Source organism: Lutra lutra, chromosome 1 (assembly GCF_902655055.1).
Source record: "Lutra lutra chromosome 1, mLutLut1.2, whole genome shotgun sequence".
NCBI lineage: Eukaryota > Metazoa > Chordata > Mammalia > Carnivora > Mustelidae > Lutra > Lutra lutra.
This window is the reverse complement of record NC_062278.1, coordinates 135,513,629-135,535,235: the sequence shown is the minus strand read 5'-3', so window position 1 is coordinate 135,535,235 and position 21,607 is coordinate 135,513,629. Positions and strand designations below refer to the sequence as shown.

At 43.3% G+C, this 21,607-nt stretch overlaps 2 protein-coding genes, 1 long non-coding RNA gene and 1 pseudogene across 8 annotated transcripts in view; 1 reads left to right on the top strand and 3 right to left on the bottom strand.

The window, feature by feature from the left end:
• The window catches only part of OXNAD1 (oxidoreductase NAD binding domain containing 1), a 37,167-nt gene extending 31,946 nt beyond the window's left edge, over nt 1-5,221 (bottom strand). For all 5 annotated transcript variants that reach the window (XM_047737553.1, XM_047737537.1, XM_047737545.1 and 2 more), the window contains exon 1: nt 4,882-5,221. The gene's annotated coding sequence lies outside the window, so the exon portion shown is untranslated. The remainder of the gene's footprint in view (nt 1-4,881) is intronic.
• LOC125102142 (elongation factor 1-alpha 1-like) lies at nt 1,068-5,395 on the bottom strand (annotated as a pseudogene).
• DPH3 (diphthamide biosynthesis 3) lies at nt 5,371-12,444 on the top strand. 2 transcript variants are annotated; one of them, XR_007128725.1, is made up of 4 exons: nt 5,371-5,661; nt 6,406-6,480; nt 9,979-10,284; nt 10,544-12,444. XR_007128725.1 is itself a non-coding variant. In XM_047737576.1 (3 exons), exons 1-3 carry the CDS (start codon nt 5,554-5,556, stop codon nt 10,042-10,044), a joined length of 249 nt encoding a protein of 82 aa, XP_047593532.1. In that variant the 5' UTR covers nt 5,371-5,553; the 3' UTR covers nt 10,045-12,444. The 2 variants fall into 2 exon arrangements, 1 of the variants encoding a protein (XP_047593532.1); XM_047737576.1 differs by having other exon boundaries at nt 9,979-12,444.
• Nucleotides 12,445-12,658: 214 nt separating this feature from the next.
• Nucleotides 12,659-15,539, bottom strand: LOC125084689 (uncharacterized). Its single transcript, XR_007122679.1, has 3 exons — nt 15,371-15,539; nt 15,034-15,123; nt 12,659-13,339 (listed from the first exon to the last, which is right to left on the bottom strand). It is a non-coding gene; the product is annotated as an uncharacterized LOC125084689 (long non-coding RNA).
• Nucleotides 15,540-21,607: the final 6,068 nt, after the last annotated feature.

Here is a 21,607-nt window from a genome sequence, read left to right as displayed (position 1 = left end):
TTTTGAAATACATCCAATGGTTTCATATATTCAATGTAAGTATTTGATTAGCTATAAAAAGTTAACATACATTAAGGATTTTCTAAAATGATACAAGAATATTCCATCAATGTTTCTATTTTCACAGGCCTTGCCTCAACCAAAAAATTCATACTTAACTCTATTACTGAAACAGGAAATTATCTTATGATAAACAAACCGTATCCACTTAAGTCATAAAAAAAATTACTGCAGGCAACAGATTAAGATTTAAAATGAACTATACTGGTTTCTGTTCAATAAGTACACTCATTTTATTTAAGAATTGCTGGGGTGCCAGGCACTATTTTGGGTTTGGAAACACACTAAAGAACCAGACACAAAGCCCATGTCATCATGAAGCTTTAAGTACAGTGTGTCCAGCCAATGATAGTAAACAGATAATTAATGAGACAAACATAGATTACAATAAGCATGATAAAGGAAATGAGTGGAGGAATATCAGGAAAGCGCACTCTCAAGAGACATCTGAGCTGAGACCTGAAGGATGAGGAAGAGGCAACCATTCTGACAGTAAGGACAGAGCCAGCAGGCAAAGAGGCTCAATCACAGAAACAAGCCTACTATGTTACAGGAATCACAACCAGTATGACTGGTGAGCGGGGAGCTAGGTGACAGTGACAAGAGGTTAAGTCCAGCAGACAGACATGTGCTAGATCATATCAGACCACGGACAGAATATTTACTCTAAGAGCAACCGGAAGCAACTGAAGGGTCTGAGTAAGCCTGGAAAGGTTTACATTAAAGGATCCAATTTACATCTGACAGAACAACCTAATTTACATTTACATCAAAAGAGCACTCAAGGGACGCCTGGGTGGCTCAGTTGGTTGAGCAGCTGCCTTCGACTCAGGTCATGATCCTAGCGTCCTGGGATCGAGTCCCACATCCGGCTCCTTGCTCGGCAGGGAGCCTGCTTCTCACTCTGCCTCTGCCTGCCATTCTGTCTGCCTGTGCTCGCTCTCTCTCTCCCTTTCTCTGACAAATAAATAAAATCTAAAAAAAAAAAAAAAAAAAAAAAGAGCACTCAAGCTACTGTGTGAAGAATGGATCATAGAGGGAGAGAGTCTCCAGTTAGAAGGTTCCCGTCCAAAAGGAAAGCAGGATAAAGTTATGAGATGGCAGAAGTAGATGAACAGGGAGTGTATTTTGGAATCAGAGCCCTGCACTTGGTAACAAATTGGGTAAGGTGTGAGAATAGTTAAAAAAAGAAAGACAGGTAGAGAGAGAGAACCCAAGAATGTCTCGTAGAGCATTTATACACTGAAATAAAGTAAATTCACAGAACTATCATGGCACCTTTTGATTCAGAACCCTAAGTGTCACTGAGGAAGCAAAGGGGCTCCCAGCATCTAGCTTTTGGTAAGGGAACCCTAGCAGTACCAAAGTTACGGAGTGCTTGACCTGAAATGGGTGAAACAAAGCTCAGATCTGATTCCTTCCTATTTTTTCATCTTGAGCGAATCACCTCTTAAAATTTTTTAATTGGAATGCCAATACCACTTCACTAGATTGCTGAGAGGAACAAATGTCCTGGCAAGCAAGAGTGTTACTAAGAATCAGGTCAATCCCATTAACCCTTGCCCTCTGCTCCCTGCCGAACTCCACCTAGAGACGGTGGGATACCACCAATAACAACTCCCCTCAGCCTGATACACAACCTCATTCACAAAACAGTTTCTATTCAGAATTATGAACTAAGTTCTAAGTTTGATCATATGCTGAGAATTTTGGTCATTTTCCACAGCAGCAGTGTTAACATTTTATGATTGAAAAAGAATTTTTTTTTCTCATTAAGCTTTTAACGGGTCTCAAAATTCTGTGACAGATTTTTGGTTGTTTCCATTAAAAAGTACTGATTTTAAAAACTAATAACTTAAAACTGCCATATGCACAAAAAAACACAAATGGTCCGCAAAACACTCTTCTTTCCTTCTGGAGGTTTTAGGATGCGTTGCTATCATTACCCATTTACTACTAAACGTAAATGGGCAATAGATACAAATAGTTCTGAGGCCATTCTTGCACCACTGAGTAAGACTGGGGTGGCATGAATGGGGGATCATATTCATTTAGCCTTCTGAGCTTTCTGGGCAGACTTGGTGACCTTGCCAGCTCCGGCTGTCTTCTTGTCCACTGCTTTGATGACACCCACAGCAACTGTCTGTCTCATGTCATGAACAGCAAAACAGCCCAGAGGATGAGTCAGAGAAGCTTTCAACACGCATAGGCTTGCCAGGAACCATATCAACCACGGCCACATCACCAGATTTCAAGAACTTGGGACCATCTTCGGCTTTTTTCCGGAACGACAATCTATCTTCTCCTTCAGCTCAGCAAGCTTACAATCAATGTGAGCTGTATGACAATCCAGCACAGATTTGGTCTGGATAGTTCAGGATAATCACCTGAGCCATGAAGCCAGCTGCTTCCATGGGTGGGTCATTTTTGCTGTCACCAGCCCCACTGCCACGCCAAACATCTTCGACAGATATGTTCTTGACACAGAAGCCCACGCTGTCTCCAGAAAGAGCCACACTCAAAGCCTCATGGTACATTTCAACAGACTTGACTTCTTTGTGAATTATAAGTTTGTGATTGCAACTGATCCTATAGCAACTAGTAAATCTACTTTGGTCCTATCCTCACAGTCCAAAAATGGCTCATTACAAAACATTTCCACTCCCTTCTAGGAATCAAAGTAAAGTTTAGTAGTCATTGTGATGTTTTATTTAAAAATGTTAGGTGGAGTAAAACAAACAAACAAACAAACAAAAAAACTGCATTACATGTTTGGTTATAGGTTTTACTTTCTTCAGGACAACATGAACTCAAACTGGGCAGCACCATACAGGGAATCCCCTCTGGCAGACAAGGCCTATGGCCAAAAGACAGCAGGATGAAAGCAGTATGGAAAGCCAAGCAGACCCCCAAATCTAGGTTTCAAGGGCACCAGCACTGCTCTAGCCAGACAATCTCAGCAGTCTGCAGAGCTTCAGGGCTGGCATGTTTCATCTAGTTCTGCTTCAATGCCATCATATCACAGATGACAGCAAAGTTAATTAAGAGCCTAAGTTCTAGCATCTGACAGATCTGAGTTCTAACCACAATTTACTGCCACTTACCAGCTTTGCCTCCTTATGTAAGTTCTTCAGCCCCTGGTTTCCCAATGTTGATGATGGGATTAATGATACCTACACCTCACTGGCTGTTTAATGACATCATGTATACAAAACATTTGATACAGTGCCTCACACATAGAGTCCATTATTACTGAGAAGTGGTCCATTAGTTTTTCTTTTCCCATTTTAGGTAATACACACTCCAAAAAAGTTGGGAAGTTACAAGGAAATTATAAAACAAAAATTTACCAAACAACGCCTGTAACTTCCAAGGCTATTAACCACAAATTTTAAAATTCCCCAGCATATCGTTTTTGCTAAGTCCAAATTGCTTTCAAAGAGGTCTATCAATTCATACTTCCAAGCACCAAATATGAATGCAATCATTTCTGTACATTCAAAAATGGCTCATCTTTAATTTGTACGTACTTATGCTGAGAGGTACTGAAGAACTAAAGATGATTCCCAACCTCAAAATGATCACTGGGACTACAGAACAGACCCTGGAAAACTCTCCCTTGTCTTCCTGTTTCCAAGGGACTACCTGGAAAGTATCTGTGCCTATAGAGATACAGGGAGCAGCCACGGAGCTGGGTGGGCTTTGCTGGGATTTCTCCTCTGCCCAGTCACACCAGAATCACCCCAGTTAAGCCTCAACAAGTTTCACAAGTGTTTCCTAACTACCAGGTAGATCTTCAATTATCCAAAATGTGAGGCCTTTGGGATAACCTTCCAGAAACTTCTTAAATGTAACTTCTTGATTTTCTCCCAAAGACTCCTCTGCCTTCAGGTTTTCAAGCCTCAAACCAGGTGCAGCTTCAACTCAGTATGCACAAAATTGGTAGCTTCATGCAAACCTGAGTATGTGTATATAAATAAGAAGAGGAATGTGTATACATGTAAGTATTACATGAAACATACCATGTAAATATAAAGGAAACATGGTATATATAAACCAGTAAATCTCGTAATTTCCACGCAAAAGTAGAATGTTAGATCCGTATGTGATCTTGCATATCATCTCTAATCCAAACCTTTTTTAGTCAATAGACAAAATAAGGCCCAAAAGAATGTAAATATCTAGCTCCCAGAGCCAGCTCCCAACAGTCAGAGTCTGATCCCAGACCTATTTCTCAAAGTATCTTTTCCACTGCACTGCATTCCTTCTCTGCCGAAATTTGAATAACTGTGTGGTGATGGAGCAATATCCCCACGGAATGTGGTTGTATTAAAACAGGCAATACCATTGCTTTCAGGACAAACCACCTTTTATTTGCATTCCCTTTTAATGTATAGAGGCCTCATGGTAGTATCTGCCGGTGACATTCCTTTTACAAAGAAGAAACTGTGGTTCAAATAAACTAAGTAGTTTGTCTCCAGGCTTCGGGGACAGACAGGACCTTCATTTCCTAAATGAGCGATTTTTCTCAAGATACCCAACTCTCTGTATCTCAGTTTGGAGGTTAATAATATGGAATAACATCTAAACTCCCGGGGTTGATGTTAAGAATCATACCCAGAGCGATAACCTGGTACATAGCAAACTCCCCATAATAAAAGGGGATGTTATTACTATTTTACAAATCACTGTCATAATAATGATATGCTTGGCAAACACAGGACTAGAACGCAATCTGCCTTCACTCTCTTGGTCCTCTCGACAACACAGGTTAGGGTATTTGAAGATAACCCTGGGTGAGGAAGAGAGCTGGGGGTGTACCTGAGTAGGGGAGTGCAGCCACAAACTACAAGGCAGGCGTCGCCCTGAGCTCAAGGTCACTCGGTGAATCAAAATTCCAAGAGAACTTTTCGTCCGTCACCGGGGACGCAGGAAGGGAGGTCCGAGAGGCAGAGGTGCTCCGGCCGCCGCCTGAGACCCAGCAAAAGAGCGACTCCCCAAGGACGTCAAGGGCCGGGTCGATGCCACCGATTCCGCGGACCCAGCTTAAGGCCTCTCTAAGCTCCGCGGCCTTGAAGACGGCGGCCGCAGAAAGGGACCTCCGCACGGCTCGCGCCGCGGGAACCAAGCAAGCCGACCTGCCGAACTCCGCCACCCTCTTCGGGAACTTCCGGTGACGTGACGTCACAGCAGCGCGAGCTATCCTCACGTTTTATTGGTCAGTAACGCGGACCGCCGGCGCGGAGCGCACAGAACCACGCCGCGAGCCGCCACATCCAGTGTCTCCGCCTCCTAGCTCCGCCATCTCCATGGGGACCGCCACCCGGTCACCCATTTGGCCTCAGAGGCCGGAGTTGCGTCATTGTCTATGCGCCGGAAGCGATCGCTCCTGAGCCGGCGCCGGCTGACAACACCCGGCTGGGACCAGCGCCGGCGAAGTTAGACCTTCTCGGGCAAGTGTCGGCTGGCGGGGGCTACGCGGCCCTTGGGACAATGTCCGTGTTTCACGACGAAGTAGAGATCGAGGACTTCCAATATGACGAAGACTCGGAGGCATATTTCTACCCCTGCCCGTGTGGGGATAACTTCTGCATTACCAAGGTAACTTCAGAGTCCCGCCCGGCGGTTCGTCGGAGCAGGCGCGTTTGCTCTTCCTCGTTCCTTCCGCCGTTCTGTCACCTTGCGGCTCACACGCCCTCTTTATCCTGTCTCTGAGTCCCCGTAAAGTTGATACTTTGATCTGTCAGTGGGCACATCGTCCTGGCCTTTAGTCTGGCCGAGGGGTGGAGAGTGGGGGTGGGAAAGGCTGGATGGCCGGAGCATGAGTCTTGCCCTCCTTCCCCATTTAGGGTCCCACTTGCTGGGATAGTTATTTGGAGGCAGGGTTACGTTGTTGTCATCTCAGGGGTTTGAGGCGACGAACCTTGGCTAACCTTCCTGGGTCAGGTCTGGTCTTTTTTTGAGAGAGGGAGTAGAGGCGGGGTGGGGGTGGGGTTACGGCATAGGAGCCGAGGTAGGAGAGAGAGAATCTTAAGTGGGCTCCAGGCCCAGCACAGAGCTGGGGTGGGGCTCGACCTCAGAACCCCCAGATCATGACCTGAGCTGAAATTAAGAGTTGGTTGCTTAACCGACTGAGCCACCAAGGAGCCCCTCTTCCTGGGTATTTTTAAGTACCACTTGGCGGGAAGAATGGAGTTGGTATTTCTCTGGGCAGGCCTTTTTGTCCCTCACAGGCCTTTTAGGGAGGTGAGCCACAAAGGAGCTTGCCCCTAAGGGTGGAAGGAGTTTGGAAGGAGGAAATCGCAAAGGGAAGACAATACCAAACGGTTTTTTATTTTGTTATAGGAAGATTTGGAGAATGGGGAAGACGTGGCAACCTGTCCTAGCTGCTCTCTTATTATAAAAGTGATTTATGACAAGGTAAGTAGTTGAATTTTAAAAGGTGTCAGGGAAGGTTGCCAGGCAAGGACCTAGAGCGACCTATCTGTAAGTGCTGGAGAATATTTCTTGACAGTGTGTTATGTAAATGTTATGTTTTTTTTTTTTTTAAACAAATTTTATCCCCCCCAAAAAAACCAAAAAATTTTAAAACTATTACTAAATAGCTGTACTGTAAATCATAACTTGAAAAACTCAAATTAATTCATTTTAACTTTTGAGAAGGAAAAAAAAACTGCACTGTAGTTAATGAAAATTGTTGATTACTTGTTAAATAGAAAAATAATATTTAATTGGCAGTCTATTCCTCCTTTATTTAATAAGTAATTAAAATTGTCAGAGCTTCTAGACTTATTTTGGAGGGAACAGTTGTATAGTATTTCTTACTTGGCTTCTACGTATACAATTCCGCATTATCTTGTTTGAGGTATGTCATAGCTGCAATTTTACAATTTCATTTTTGGCCTCAGTAAGTGAAAAACTTACTGTTTTTCACTCAAAGATATTGACAGTAGAAAACAAATGTTCAATAAGAACAATAAGCCCATCCCTACCACAGCTTTTGGCCAGTATTTTGAATGGAGTCTTAAGTAAAAAGCTTTAACAGGATTTTTTCATTTTTCCTTTTTTTTTTTTTTTAAAATATGATTGACATATAATGGAAGTTAACATTCTTAAGGCTGAACCCTAATCTGAGTATAGGGAATGTAGCACCAGGCACTTAGTCTCATGTGACAAGCTTGCTATAATTTAGAAGTTTAAAGATTTATTCTTATATCAAAATGTGTTCTAGAACAAAAACAACAGGGTAAGGGAGATTAGGAGTGCTGGTAGGAGAAGAAGTTGCAATTTTAAATAGGGTGATCAGGGCAGGCCTTATTAAGAAAGGCCTTATCACACGTAGATTGAAAGAAGTGAGGAAGTGAGCCCTGGGGGATAAAAAGCAGTCCAGCAAAGGGAACTTTGAGTGGACAGACCCTAAGGCAGGAACGTGTCTGATTTTATTGAGGAACATCAAGTGTGACCAGAGCAGAATAGATGAAGGTGAGAGAGTAGCCCAGGAGGAAAGTAGCAGAGTTGGGCAGATCACAAAGGCATTTGTGGGCCACTTTAAAGACTTTGACTTTTGCTGTGAATGACTTGGGGAACCATTGGAGGATTCTCAAGCAAGGGAGTGCTGCAATCCAACGTAAGTTATAATAGAGTGACTTTGGCTGCTGTGTTCAGAGTAGACTGTGTGGAAGCAAGGATAGGAGTTAGGATATAGCAAAGGTAGCAATTAGGAGGCCCTTAGATAACCAGAGTTGGAGATGGATGGCTTGGACCAAGCTGTGGCTCTGGAGGTGGTGAAAGGTGGTTGGATTCTGAATACACTTTAAAGGATAAGGATTATTTTTACTGATTGAATATAGAATATGAGAGGAATCAAAAATGATTTCAACATTTGTGGCCTTCATAACTGGAAGGATGCATTTACCATCAACTGATGGGGAAGTGTCTGCAGGCTTAGGGGCTAGAGTTAGACATACTAAGTTTAGGAGGTCTTTTTTTTTATCCAGTTGGAGAGCAAGTGAGAAAGCAACTGGATATGCAGGTCTATTGTTCAAAGAGAGAGATCAGCTAGTCCTGTAAATTTGGGAATTATCAGTATATAAATAGCATTTAGAGCCATGAGATTGGAAGAGATCACCAGGGCTGTGAATATAGGTAGAGATGGACAAAAGAAAGGACTGAGCTCTGCCATTCCCAATATTTAAAGGTTAGGGAAGAAAGTGGGGAATCAGCAAAGCTGGCCAAAAGGGAAGGAGGAGGAAACCAGCGGTACCATATCCTGGAAGCCAGGATATGGTAGAGGAAAGTGAACAACCTTATCAGATGCCACTGATAGATAACTGGAAATTAACCATTGGCTTTAACGGCTTTAACCGGGAGGCCATTTGTATGGTGGTAAGAGCAGTTTTGATGAAGTAATAGAGACGGAGCCTGATTGGTGGAAAGCTTACTGGAGAGAAGAAGAGAAGAATTTGAAGTAGCAAGCATAGATGTTTTTTTCAAGGAGTTTGCTGCAAAGGGGAGTAGAGACATGGGGCCTGTTGATAGAGGATCAGGAGAGGGTTTAAGGTGGTAGACATTCAGCTGTGTCGGTGAATATAGACACAGGAAGTTAGATTTAACCAGGTTGGTGGTTTTGTCAAGTAGGTAGGAGGGAGTGACAGAAGAGGGATTGTGAGAATTGACCATGGACTTTAAACTGGGTCCAGAAAACACAGAGAGGAGCAGTGATGATATATGTCATGACATAAGAGTCAAAATTGGTGGGTTGTAGGGAAGGAAGGAGAACAGTGGCTGAAAGGAGCAACCAGGCCCTCCTCCTATCTCTGGTACCAGCACTCTGAGAGAACTCCCAGCCACTGGGGAGGTTATAGGGGAAGCAGTGTCTTTAGGGGATGGCCTGTTCTCAGACTCAGCGTTATGGTCATTTGGGGCAGAATAACTCTCTGCTGTACAGAGCTGTCCAGTGCATTGTAGGGTGTTTAGTAGCATTCCTGGCCTCTACCATTAGACGCCAGTAGCAGTTCCCCAGAATGTCTCCAGATTATTGCCACATGTCCCCTGGAGACAATATCAGCACACCCCTCCCACTACCTCTTGAGAACCACTGTGTTAGAGGCAGAAGGTGTGGGAATGTTTTTAAGGAAGGGGTTGAGAATATGGAGCAATGTGCTGATTGACAGATCATAAATTCCAAAGAGGAAGTTGGGGTTGGGGAGGAGGCCTCAGGTGCTGGGCAGGAGTGAAAGCATGGACACGATGTGGACTGACCCTGCTGGGGATCAGCCTACACGAAATGAGGGGTAAACTGGAAAGCACAAGTGTCTTGTGGTAGTAGACAGAAGCCAGGATACATAATCAGAGACTGAACTTCATTTACAACGTAGATGACCCTGCAGGTTATCTGGTCAGGAAACAAAGAGCTACCCCTTTTAGTTGGAAGAAGTGAGTACCTTGAAGAGGATAGGTCTTCAAATGACTGAATAGTGAAGTAGAGAAGTTTTAGTGTAGTAATTAATACAGAAACTTAAGATGTGATATATCTTTACAAATAAGGCGTTTTAAGTGTGAATTCAGGGCTAAAAACTGAAAAGCACTTTTAAGATTATAATTCTGATGCTGACGTGGATTCTTTGAATAAGGACAAAGTGGTGTAGCAATGAAAAATGAACAGACCTTCTGGGCCCATAGCTGGCTCAGTTGGAAGAGCATGCAACTCTTGCTCTCGGGCTTGTGAGTTCTAGCCCTATGTTAGGTGTAGAGATGACTGAAAACTAAATAAACCTTGAAACAAAAAAAAAATCTTTTTTAACCTTAATAGCTAGATTGATTCTGCAACAAAACTAAAGTCAAATATTGAATATTGAATATTGAATATTGCATTTGTGATACACTCAGTGATTAATATAATTTCTTACTCTGTCTTAGGATCAATTTATGTGTGGAGAAACAGTGTCACCCCCTTCCACCCACAAGGAATTAGTTAAATGCTAAAGAGGACTTTAGGAATCTACATCCTGAACATTTGGGAATGAGCCAAGCTGGAAGAATCAAATGCAAAGTCACCGGCTTCCTTCATGGGAACAACTCTTCCATAGCTGGCTGTGCCATTAGTGTGTGGCTCCTTACCATTGGCTGCTGAGTTCATCTCCAATTAAAGAAGCAAGTCCATGACATGACATGCCTGGATTTTGTGCTTAGAACTTTGAATTGGAAATGTTCTCCATTTTCCATGTGAGTTTAAAGGAAGATCTTTTCAAATCAGTGCTTTCTTTCTCTCAGTATCATTTTTGTGTCTTACACCTGATTTCTTCCTTATCCGATAACAGCATCATCTACCTCAAAGTCATTAGGATTCCTTAATAAAAGGGGGGATTATATTTTTGGCTTAGTTATTAAGATTATTAGAATTAGCCCTTTCTTTGAAATTGGACATCCTCTTTGCCATTCTAAACTTAAGCAAATTTGTTGCTTTGTCCCACTGTGTTTTCAGGTCCCACACCAAGCCAGTCTGCTCAGTCTTGCATTCATAAGAACTCAGTTCCTGTTCTGCGTAGCATACCATTTCCATTGTACTTCCTGCATTCAGTTCTGGTCACGGTATTATAGAGAAAGTGTTCTAAGCTCATAATTTTTCCAGAGCGTGAAGATAGAAAGTAAGGTCAAAAAGTGAAAAAGTGAAATGGTCAAGGAATTGGAAGTTTCCTTATCCATATTCTACATGTGCCTTGAAAATTGGGACAAGATAACAAGAAAAGCAGCCAAAGGAACTGAAGTTGGAAGCAGAACAAAAAGAAAAATTTGCCAACTTAGTAAATTGAATGCTTCAGTGGCTTTGCCAGATCCGAGCAGACCATATTTGTGTGATCTGGGTCTTGTCTGTCACACTGTGTTTAGCTAAGGCTAATGACATGGTGCGAGAGAGGGCCCCCTGTCAAGGCTTCGTGGCTGGCAGCAGCGCTTTCGGCATCTCCTCTGCATCGGGTCACTAGCCCTGAAACGTACAGCTGCTACAACAGCTCTTGCGGAGGACGAACCTGAAGATGAGATGCCTGTTCTAAATAAATGTGTCCCTAGGAACACATCAAACCAGTGTTTATAGGCTGTAACTGAACCAGACATCCACTCTTACAGAGAGATGTTGCCCTGGAAAAAAAACAGATTTATAAAGGCAGGCTATCAGTCCTCCTTTGCTGTGGATAATAGCAAGAAATTAGAATCACGTGAAAATCCAAAGATGTCTTTCATATACACAACTTTGCAGTGTGTTTCTAAAATTTAAAAAAACAAAAAACAAACAAAACAACCTCACTGATGCTTGGCAGGTTGTTTTGGGAACAGCTCCTGCAATTAAAAAAAAAACAGCTTGCCAGAATGTGACCATTCTGAACGTTCTACTACTGGTTGATAAATAGGCTGCATTAGTCTAAGACCTAATAATTCACCAAAAATTATATGTCAGAAGGACGGGGTACATTATGTATTATTATATGACATTCTTCATGGCATGAGAAGTCTCATGGCTATTTGGGGACACTGATGTCCCAGAATCCACCCGTGGATTAGAGCCAGTGGCAGCTCAGACGAAGAGAGCATGGTATATGTTACCTCGTGGGAATGAACTTCAAAGAGCAAAGAACTGTTCCATGCTCAATTTTGTTGGTTTTATAGATACCGGTAATACCAGCTCCTTTGGCTGATGATGAATTTAAAACAAATGGGCACCCTTGATGTGAATATCGAAGGAATAAAAGTTGCCCCACTCCAAACATTCCAGTAGGAGTGAATTAAACTGCACTGGCAATCAGTGACCAGTGGTAATCCTGCAGTGATGGGAGTGAGTTCATTTCTAAAGCAACTGAGTTACTAAATTTGCTAACTACAAAAGAACTTTTCTGTTAGCAGAAAGTAAAACCAAGGTCTTCCAGACACGACTAGAGTTCTGTGTGATATTCTGTGCCTTGTGCACCTTACCAGACATTTCAGACCACCTCTGAGAACTGATCTATAATCCATGCTCTGTCTCTTGCTAGCTTTGTAGTCTTTGGCAAGGCCAGTGGATTCGTCATCTCTCCAATTAGGAGACTAGATCAGGGGATTTTTAAACTGTCGGTATTATAACTTGCAGGAGCTGAAATGATAATTGAAACCTTTATAGACTCAAAACTAAATCATGAACTACTAGAGAAAGACAGTGCTTCTTTATAACTTGATGTCACCACACTTCTGAGTTTGCAAATAAAGTCAGCTATTTAAAGGATTCTGCATATATTTTAGTGTGCACATTTGGAAGCAGTTTTCCTGGGAAGCACCCAACACTTTTGATTGCTGTACAAACTAATTTATTACCAGAATAAATTATTGACATACTAAATAAAGTCATAATTCAAATCAGTTTGTTTTCATGTGGTTTTCTTCCCCTAAATACCAACATCTTACATTAAAAATTTTGGGGGGCACCTGGGTGGCTCAGTGGGTTAAGCCTCTGCCTTTGGCTCAGGTCATGATCTTGGGGTCCTGGGATCTAGCCCTGCGTGGGCTCTCTGCTGGGTGGGGAGCCTGCTTCCTCCTCTCTCTCTGCCTGCCTCTCTGCCTACTTGTGATCTCTCTCTCTGTCAAATAAATAAATAAAATCTTTAAAAAAAAGAGTGCAAAAAATTTTGTTGTAATTTTGTATGAGGTAAAAGTCTTTTTAATCTGTTTTGGAAAATTGTAAGGAAGTTTCTGGTATGAACAGATGAGTTTTGAAATGGTAAGAAATTGCCACTGATTCTACAGTTTGGCCACATGGGTTTTAATTCTGGATTTTTTTCCCCCCTGGGAAAAATCTGAGTCAAGTGGTGAAAAGAGTTGACATTCTTAGATGAGGAATTCAGTTTTTGCTGGAAAAGAAGGCTGCTATTCTATTTAAGGCTGAGGATCCATTCTTGCAGCAGTTTGAGAGCCCAGCTATGGTCAGAACACAGTTTGAACCTCAGTTCCTCCACTATGATCTTGGACAAGTTACTGAATCTTTTTGTATCTCTCTGTGCTTTTATGTGAAATGCAGATCATTATAATATCTCTCCTATGGTTGCTCTGGATTCATTCATTAAGGAAGTGCTTATGGAGTCCCCACCATATGCTGGGAACTGGGTAGGGTCTCTGCGTGCAAGTGGAAGAGAGGAAGTAAGATTAACACGCTGCTGTTAGGGCCCAGAAGGAAACACACTAGGTGATGGGAGCTGCGGCAGGCGCATTGATAAAGGGCAGGCAGAAGGTGTCTCAGGTCCCATACTTTTTCCAAGATCTGAAGGGTAAGAAGTCTTGTGACAGTAAGATTAAGCGAGCTAAAAAACTAAGACATTTAGCACAATGACTGTCATATGTGCAAAATAAAGGTTAACTCTGCTAATCCAAAAGGAATTCAACATGGTTTTGAACATTGACAGCATTCTTAGACTGAATATGTGAGGTGCAAATTATTGGACACCCTTACTGAATCTGGGGTGGGTTTTAACAAGCACTGCAAGTGATTCCGATGCAGTTAACATTTGAGAACCATTGGTCGAGAACTGGTATTCAAACTTCAGCACATTGGAATCATCAGAGGAACTTGAAAAGTGATGCCTTAGAGAAACAGACTTGACTGGTCTGGATGCAACTTTGGCACCAGGATTTTTAGAGTCTCAGTGTTGATTCTAATATGCAGCCAAAGCTGAGAACCACTGGACAAGAGAAACAGAAAATTCATAATCACAGAGTATAGAGAATCCAATTTTTTTTAAATGGTCACACCTGCTTTGCCTGTGGAAAAGGACTGTGGGTTCAGTTGACCACACCTCCTATTCAAGTGCGCAGTGACAGCTTCTGCAGATGTTAAGTAATTAGGATTACTCTAACTCCATTTGACGATGCCTGCCATTCCCTACTTCCTACAAAGCCAATTGCTCATGATTACATATTTGACTGGGAAGCCATTTTACAAATGATTCCTCGTTAAGGGTTTAAAACAAAGATATATGAATAAGAAATAGTTAAAAATACTCTCACCCCGCCACCAGCTCACAAAATGCTTAAAATGTGGGAGGTGTATCTAAGGAAGTCACATGAGGGGCATTTGATGAAGGAAGGTGTTCGATTCAAAGTGGTTCCCAAATAGAGGTAAATGTCTAGTAAGGGATCAAGCATCCCAGTAAGTGGCACAGGGTCACAGAAGCCACTTCTGTGGGTCAGCACTTGAGACTGAGGCAAGTAGTTCCTATTTGAGACCTTATCATGGTAGCAGGGTTTAGTCACTAAGCAAAGATTTGGCGGCTGACTTCATTCTTAGAGGGGAACTGAGTTCCTGGATAGGGGCAAATGTGAACCTTTGGACAAAAATTGATGCCAAGATTGAGGGTGGAGAAGAGAGAGAAACAAACCCTTAACCCAAACCCACACCTATGTTCCAGGCTCTTTCTGTAGGAACAGCACTCGCCATCCAGGGTTACCCAGAGGGCACTGGGTCCCAGTCTGCAATCCCAAATGGAAGAACTTGGAGTATTACTGTACTGGCAGGTATCTCTGAACTACCAAGTGGTGATAATGGCAAGAGTGAACCAGCCTGGACAAGGAATGTGGACCACTTAACGAGATGAAATGAAATAATACATTAGTTAGAGTGCACATAGTAAGGGCTCAAGAAATATTTAATCTCACATATTTCTTGCTCTGTTGGAAGTGACTCACGACTATGGGTCTGGGGAAGTTGCCTGAATTTACATGTTAAGACAACAGATTCAGTCATGATGTATAGGGGTCTGTCCAGAGACACCAAAGAACCATTAGTGAGAGAGAATGAGGGATTTGTTAAAGGATTAGACTACCCAGTTGTGAGAACTGGAGGCATCCAAGCAGGGCTGTTACCTCGGGATTGAGCCTAAAGTAGCTATAAGTCAGCTAACGAGGTAGTTGGAAGAGAAAGCTTGATATGAACAAGAGAAAATGAAACGTGGAACCCACCTCTGTCTTTCACCACCTCCAACCTTGATGCTGTGGGTGACTTCAGGGGAAGCTGGTGTCCTTCCTTGTGGAGTTGCATAGTTAGTCAGCCTAGAACAAGGCAAGCTAGTAGATCAACAACAATGTATGTGAGCACCCACTGTTCCTGGTCCCCTGCTCCAACCTTTAGAGCATAAAAAATATGTCTGCTGCTTTACAAGTCTTTTTCTTGTGGTCACTGCTAACTTAGGACCATACCAGAAAGGGAATTCTGGGAAGGCAGTCCTGTAGTCCCAGTTTAGCTAATTTGGCACCACATGCAATGCTGGGGAAGCCAAGGCAAGAGTGGGGCACTTACCTGTTCTTAAGCAGGTAAAGTGATAACAGCAGGATGTCATTTAGATTACATAGTGATGTTGATATCATTATCCCTGTGTTAAAGGAAACAAAGTCTTTATCAATATGTCAATCAGGTCTTGTATTTCAAACTACCCAAAACTTAAAACAGTAGTCTGATAATGTTTTTTATGTGTCTAGGGGTCCCCTGGGGTTGGTAGATCCTAGCTGGGTTGGTGGCTGTGAACAGCAGGCTGGGTCTGGATCCGGTCCCATGCCACCCTTCTTCCTCAGATCAGGAGACTAGCCAGGACAGAGGTGCAAGAGCCATGTCTGCCAGTTTACTGTTGGCCAAAACAAGTCACGTGGCTGAGCTCAATGTCAAGGAGACAGGGAAATACAATTCTCCCGGGGAGGTGGTGGGAAGCGAAGGAGCGACTATTTTTAGAAAGTAATCTAATCCACCACAGTCATTAAGTGTCAGGCTTGGCATTTCAATCCAATACTTTTGACTCCAAATCTCATGTTCTTTCTTCCGTGGCAGGGTTGGAATAATTGAAAAACTTCCCAAGTGATAAAATGGAAGCGGTTTAAAACATTAAAGCAAGTCAGCCACTCTCATGTTGTCGGCCAGACATCAGACAGCAAGCCCATGGGACTAGTTTTTGCTACATATGCATTTTGAGATGCGCAAGGCTTTGGCTGCCTTCTCCATATTCAAATTCAGAGCAATATAACTCTAGTCACAGCAGATTAATATTTCCAAAGTCTGCCATGAAATCCAGTTGAAGGTATTTATTAGCTCTAATTATAGAGAGAAATGGGGCTTGGGTTCATATGATGTCATTAAAAATGAGATGTAATACCCACGGGAACCTACACTACCCACCTTCCTGATGTATGTGTTTCCTGGTTGCTGGAACTTCAGGAAGATCATTTTGAATATTCCTATGGCAACTAATTCTCTGACGCATTCCAGCGGTGCCCAACAGTTTGCTATCCAGAATTTCTCAAATCAGGTGAGCAGTGCTCACTTCAAGTCTCAGATGACTTGTGTTGCCATGTCTGAAACCTTGAACTCTGGACATTGGACAAAGTCTGCTAGTTAGAGCTTACATGTTTCTAGCCAAATGTGACCTATTCATGACTTGTCCATCTGGCATGGCTAAGCACTCACCACTCTATGCTGAGCTGGGGAAAAAAAATCAGTGAAGTTAGACATGAAACAGGACTTTCTGCTTATAAAAGTGTTAAGATTGTTAGTAGTTACCCCCAAAATGGATAAGTAGTGTCATTCAATCAGTAAATATGCTTGAAGCATTTTTTTTGTTTATGAGAGTTGAGCCTAATCTGTACTGGGGGGGGATTTAAAAAATAGAATTATATTATGGAGAATCTTTAAGAACGGGATGGAAATGTTTTTCATCTGTAAGTGACCCAAATGCCTGTGTTGGTAGTTAAAGGATTGGAAACTTGGTGCTCTTTGCCAAACTTATGCCTTATGCATCATCACTATTTGTTTTTTAAAAGCTTTTACTTATTTGAGAGGAGTGGGGAGCATGAAGGGGGGTGCAGCAGAAGGAGAGAGAGAATCAGGCTGCCTGACCAGGGGCTCTATCTTAGGACCACAGGATCACAACCTGAGCCAAAGGTAGGTACTTAACTGACTGCAGGTACCCCCATCATCACTTTTTTTTTTTAAGTATTTTTTTAAGACTTTATTTATTTAACAGAGAGAAATCAGAAGTAGGCAGAGAGGCAGGCAGAGAGAAAGGGGGAAGCAGGCTTCCGTGGAGCGGAGAGCCCAATGTGGGGCTCGATCCCAAGACCCTGAGATCATGACCTGAGGCAAAGAGGCTCAAACCACTGAGCCACCCAGGCGCCCCCCCATCATCACTTTTAAGGGAATCACTGCATGGATGTAACTAGGCAGAAAGAACGCTGACCATGGCCAGATGGCTCCAGTTTTCTTGCTTGCTCCTGTACCATCTGTGAGCTCAGTGGGTCAGGGCCCTGGGCAAAGAGGCCAAGGACATTACTGGTCACCTGTCCAGGCTTTGGTCTCTCAACTGTAAAACCAGGGGGGTGTGAAGAAATAATTCTGAAGGTCTTTCTCAGCTCTGTTCTGATGTGACTTCTGAGCAGGTGAACGATTATTTCTCTTGTTTGATGCAGTTGTCCTGATCTGCCTGCAGGAGGAACCCAGGGATGAGTGCTGTGCTCTGGGATGGGGGAGGAGGGGGAGGAAGAGAAGGAATGGAGAGCTGACAGGAGCTAGGGCTGTGGAGGGAGCCAGAGCCACACAGGACGGGAGTGTTGACAGCCCAAGCCCATGCCAGCAGCTGAAAACTCCTGGGCCCACATGCTCTCCTTCCCAAGGGGCAGCCTACTTAAGGTAAGCAACATCTGTGGGAGCTTCACTCCAAGGTCTGAGGCAAACACAGCCGCCTGTTATTGGCCTACGTGACATCTTGAGACCACCTACCTAGCATTCTGGCTTTTGCATTCTGGAACTGCCCTGTCCAACATGGTAGCCACTGCATACATGTGTTTTTGTTTTTTTCTTAATCTTCATTTTAATTCAGATGAAATAAAGTTAAGAAGTCAATTCTTAATTTTGAGTACGCGTGTACACATGTAGCTGTGGCTTGCGGCTACCACATTGGACGATTCAAGTAAAGAACATTTCCATCATGACAGAAAGTTCTATTGAATGGTTCTGTTGTAGAATGCCATGCTGTGCTCAAACACTGAAGAAATATAAAATGCCTCTCCCAACTTCCTCTTCTTAGTTACCTTTCTTTCTTCGCTTGCATTAGAATGGCCTAGTAATACATTCTTAGAGACTGAAAAAGATGAGATGTTTGACATCAAAGACCTGGGTTCATGTCTGAACTTCCCCATAGCAAATTTACAAAAGTCACTTCCTCTGTTTCTTTGTCAGTAAAATGAGGGTAATGTATCACCTCCCCCAGGCTGTAAAGATCAGATGGGATAATAAACATGAAGTTATTGGTAAGCCCTATGCACTGTACAAATTCTCATCAAGTAATGCAGAAAGAGTAGAAAGAGAGGAGATTGTCATTAGAATTCTGTCCAAAAAGGGTTGGGTTTTGGAATAATACTGGTGGGCTTCTCAGAGGGGACTGTAAAGGTAAAATAAGGATAATTTCCTTGAGGGGGAAAGCATCTACCTCCCACTTCCCGATGCTTAGGGGGTCTTCGTGCAAACACAGTAGGCCTGAGAAGAGGCACGACCTTGTGATTTTATAATGCAAGGTCAAGGGCCTTCTGACCCCTGGAACTGTAAACATATACCGTGAACATGAACTCAGGAGTCTCTGGAGGTACTTGGAAGATCATCAGGAGGCCCACCATTTGTCTCAAGGAGAGGAAAGGCAAGAGAAGTTTTCCTTCTTCCTTCTGCCACGTTACTGCCTAAATTCATGTGAAATTGTGTCCACGCTCCAGTCACTTTCAAGTCACCTCCCATGTGAGTCTGTTGGTTCTCACCTAACAATAAATTGTTAATAAATTAAATTTATTTAATTTATTATTTATTTATTAATAAATAAATAAATTGTCAATGCATTGTCTCTCTTCTGTATAAATGTGAAGGGATCTTTTTTGTTGGCAAGATTGTTTTCTTTGTCCAGTAGGACCAGAGGATACTTGGATTTCTGATGTGGAATGGAGGTACCAAAAGGAAAGCCCCCTTCTGGAGGTGATGGGCTCAGAGGAGGCAAGGGCTGGATTTCTGGCTGATTTCATGCCCGGGATGCTGCAAATGAGACCTAAGCCAGAGGATAGCAGCAGCTCTGGTACCCCGAGTCGCAGCAATGACGCAGCTCAGGGAGGGAGAGGAGTACTACAGGCCAGTCTTCAGACTGCTGGCTTTATGCCTCTAGGATGGCAGACTCATCAATGACTCTAAAAATGTTACCTCTGGAAAAGTCCTTGAAGTGAAATCTCTCTCTCTTTTTTAAAGATGTTATTTGTTTGTTTGTTTGTTTAGGGAGTGAGCAGAGAGAGAGGGAGAGGGAGAATCTCAAGCAGACACCACGTTAGCACAATGTCCCATGACGGGCTCGATCTCATGACCCTGAGATCATGACCTGAGCCAAAAGCTGAGCCAACCCGATGTCCCTGAAATTTCTGTTTTAAGTGCTACAAAGCTTTGGCTTACATGGGATTTCAAATCGCTGAGCTTTCAACAACAACGGAAGTCCTCTCAGTTTCCCAGAAGCTGGGAAGGAGCCCCAGGTCATCCTATGAATTAGTGGTGGAAGCAGGTGGCAGATTTGGGGAGCCCATGTGCCCTTTGCAAAAGGGTGGTGGGTGATGACACACACCTAAGTACAGTGCGATGCAGGGACAGGGTGCAAGGCACAGGTGCAGGGTGAGGGGCGCCCAATGGCAGTGAGAACTGGGATGGCCAAGGGACAAATGAGGGAGGCAACCACTTCTCATCAAGTCTGGAGCTCACGCTTGGGTCCAAAAAGCAAGTCAGCTGGCAATTTCTAAGACGAATTTGGCCAAAACCAATACATATATATATTCCAGTCAATATTTTTTCCATTATTCCTAATTTTGTTACATCGTGGCATATGATATTGGACAACTGCTTTGCACATGTGTACACTTTCAGGGATCTTTTCCCTCACTCTATCTCCTCATGTAGTCATTTCATCATGTCACATCATCACAAAAACAAGAATGAGGACAGTACAGTAAGATATTTTGAGCGAGAGAGATCACAGTCACATAATTCTTTTTTACAATATCATTATAACTGCCCTATTTGTTTAATTAGCTGTTGTTAATCTCTTCCTGTGTGTAATTTACAAACAAGACTTGAGCATAGGTGGGTATGTATAGGGAAAAACAGTATATGTAGGGTTCAGTCCTATGCATGAGTTCAGGCATCCATTAGGGTACTGGAACGTATGCCCCAAGGGTACGGGTTGGAGACTACCATAGTGAAAATGGCGAAGAGAGGCCTGCAACCGAGTGGGGAATGGAGCAGTGGGTGCGCAGAGGGAGAGTGACTGGGATGGGGAGTTATAATCACCCAAATGTCCTGGCTGCCCACTGAGGAGCCGGAGGTCTCTGTGCTACGTGCAGAAGCCCTGTGGTTCCCAGGAGCACCATGTGCCGTGGGAAGTGTTGCCAAAAAGCTGGGCCTTGTGGGCACAAGGTAGATCTTCAGTATTCAAATAGGATGGAAGGCAGCAGATTGGGGTTAAGGGAAGCCTTGGAAATTTGGATGGGTCAGGGGGATGGTAAGGGGCTTCTATGACTCTCGTGTAGAGAAAACAAATTTGTATTTCAATAGAAAACTCCGCTCGATCTAGAGGACACTCCTGCAGGTTTTCTGGATCCAGCTTTTCATTGTCTTTGAGCTATTTTGCAACTCCAGAGTTGTAGGCAACCCCAGCTTCACCACTAGACCATTCTGGCCTGCACGTTCTGTATTGTCCAGTAAAGGTTTCCATTGTCTGCCCTCCCACCACTAGAAAAGCCAGATTGTGCCTCCATTTGCATATTCATTTCAATATTCTTCATCCATGAATGTGTCTCTTCCTTGGATTCTCTTTTGAACTGGTTATAACATCTCCTGGTCTCTCCTTACTTAAATAAAATGGTTCCCCCATTAGTTAAATATAATCTTTAACATGTTCCCTTTCGTATCTGTATGAGGCTCATGGTTTTACCATTTGGTTGAGAATTATCTTCCCAGTGTTCCCAGGATTGTGGAGAGGGCAGCTGGAAGTGGGTGAGGAGGAAGAGCCAGCTGGACATACCTGGGCGCATGGAGAAGTCGGTGATGGACACTGGGTATGTGTGGAGGGGCAGAGTATGAGGGAGGGACAGAGCCCAGGCACGGGTGAGGAAAGGAGTTGGGGGTATTGTCCTGAGAGTCTGCAAGGGCTGGATATCTGGGAGCCCCAGGGAACCCACTGTCCTAGGCGAGGGAGCTCTGTACTGGACTCCCCCTAGCACAGCGCCGATTCTCTGGTGACGAATTTTCTTATCCTTGAATCCCTTGTCTACAAAACTGAAGGTCTTAGGTGCTTTCTGAGCATCCCCGCAGGATGAGGATTCCACGTTGTTCTAGAAACATTTCGGGACTAGTCCATCGGTTCTGCTAAGAAATCATCTAAAACCTATAAACAAGGCAAAATGATGGCTGTATGTCCTTCCAGTATCATAGCGGGATATTAACCAACAGAACCTACCTAAGGATGATCTAAATCTC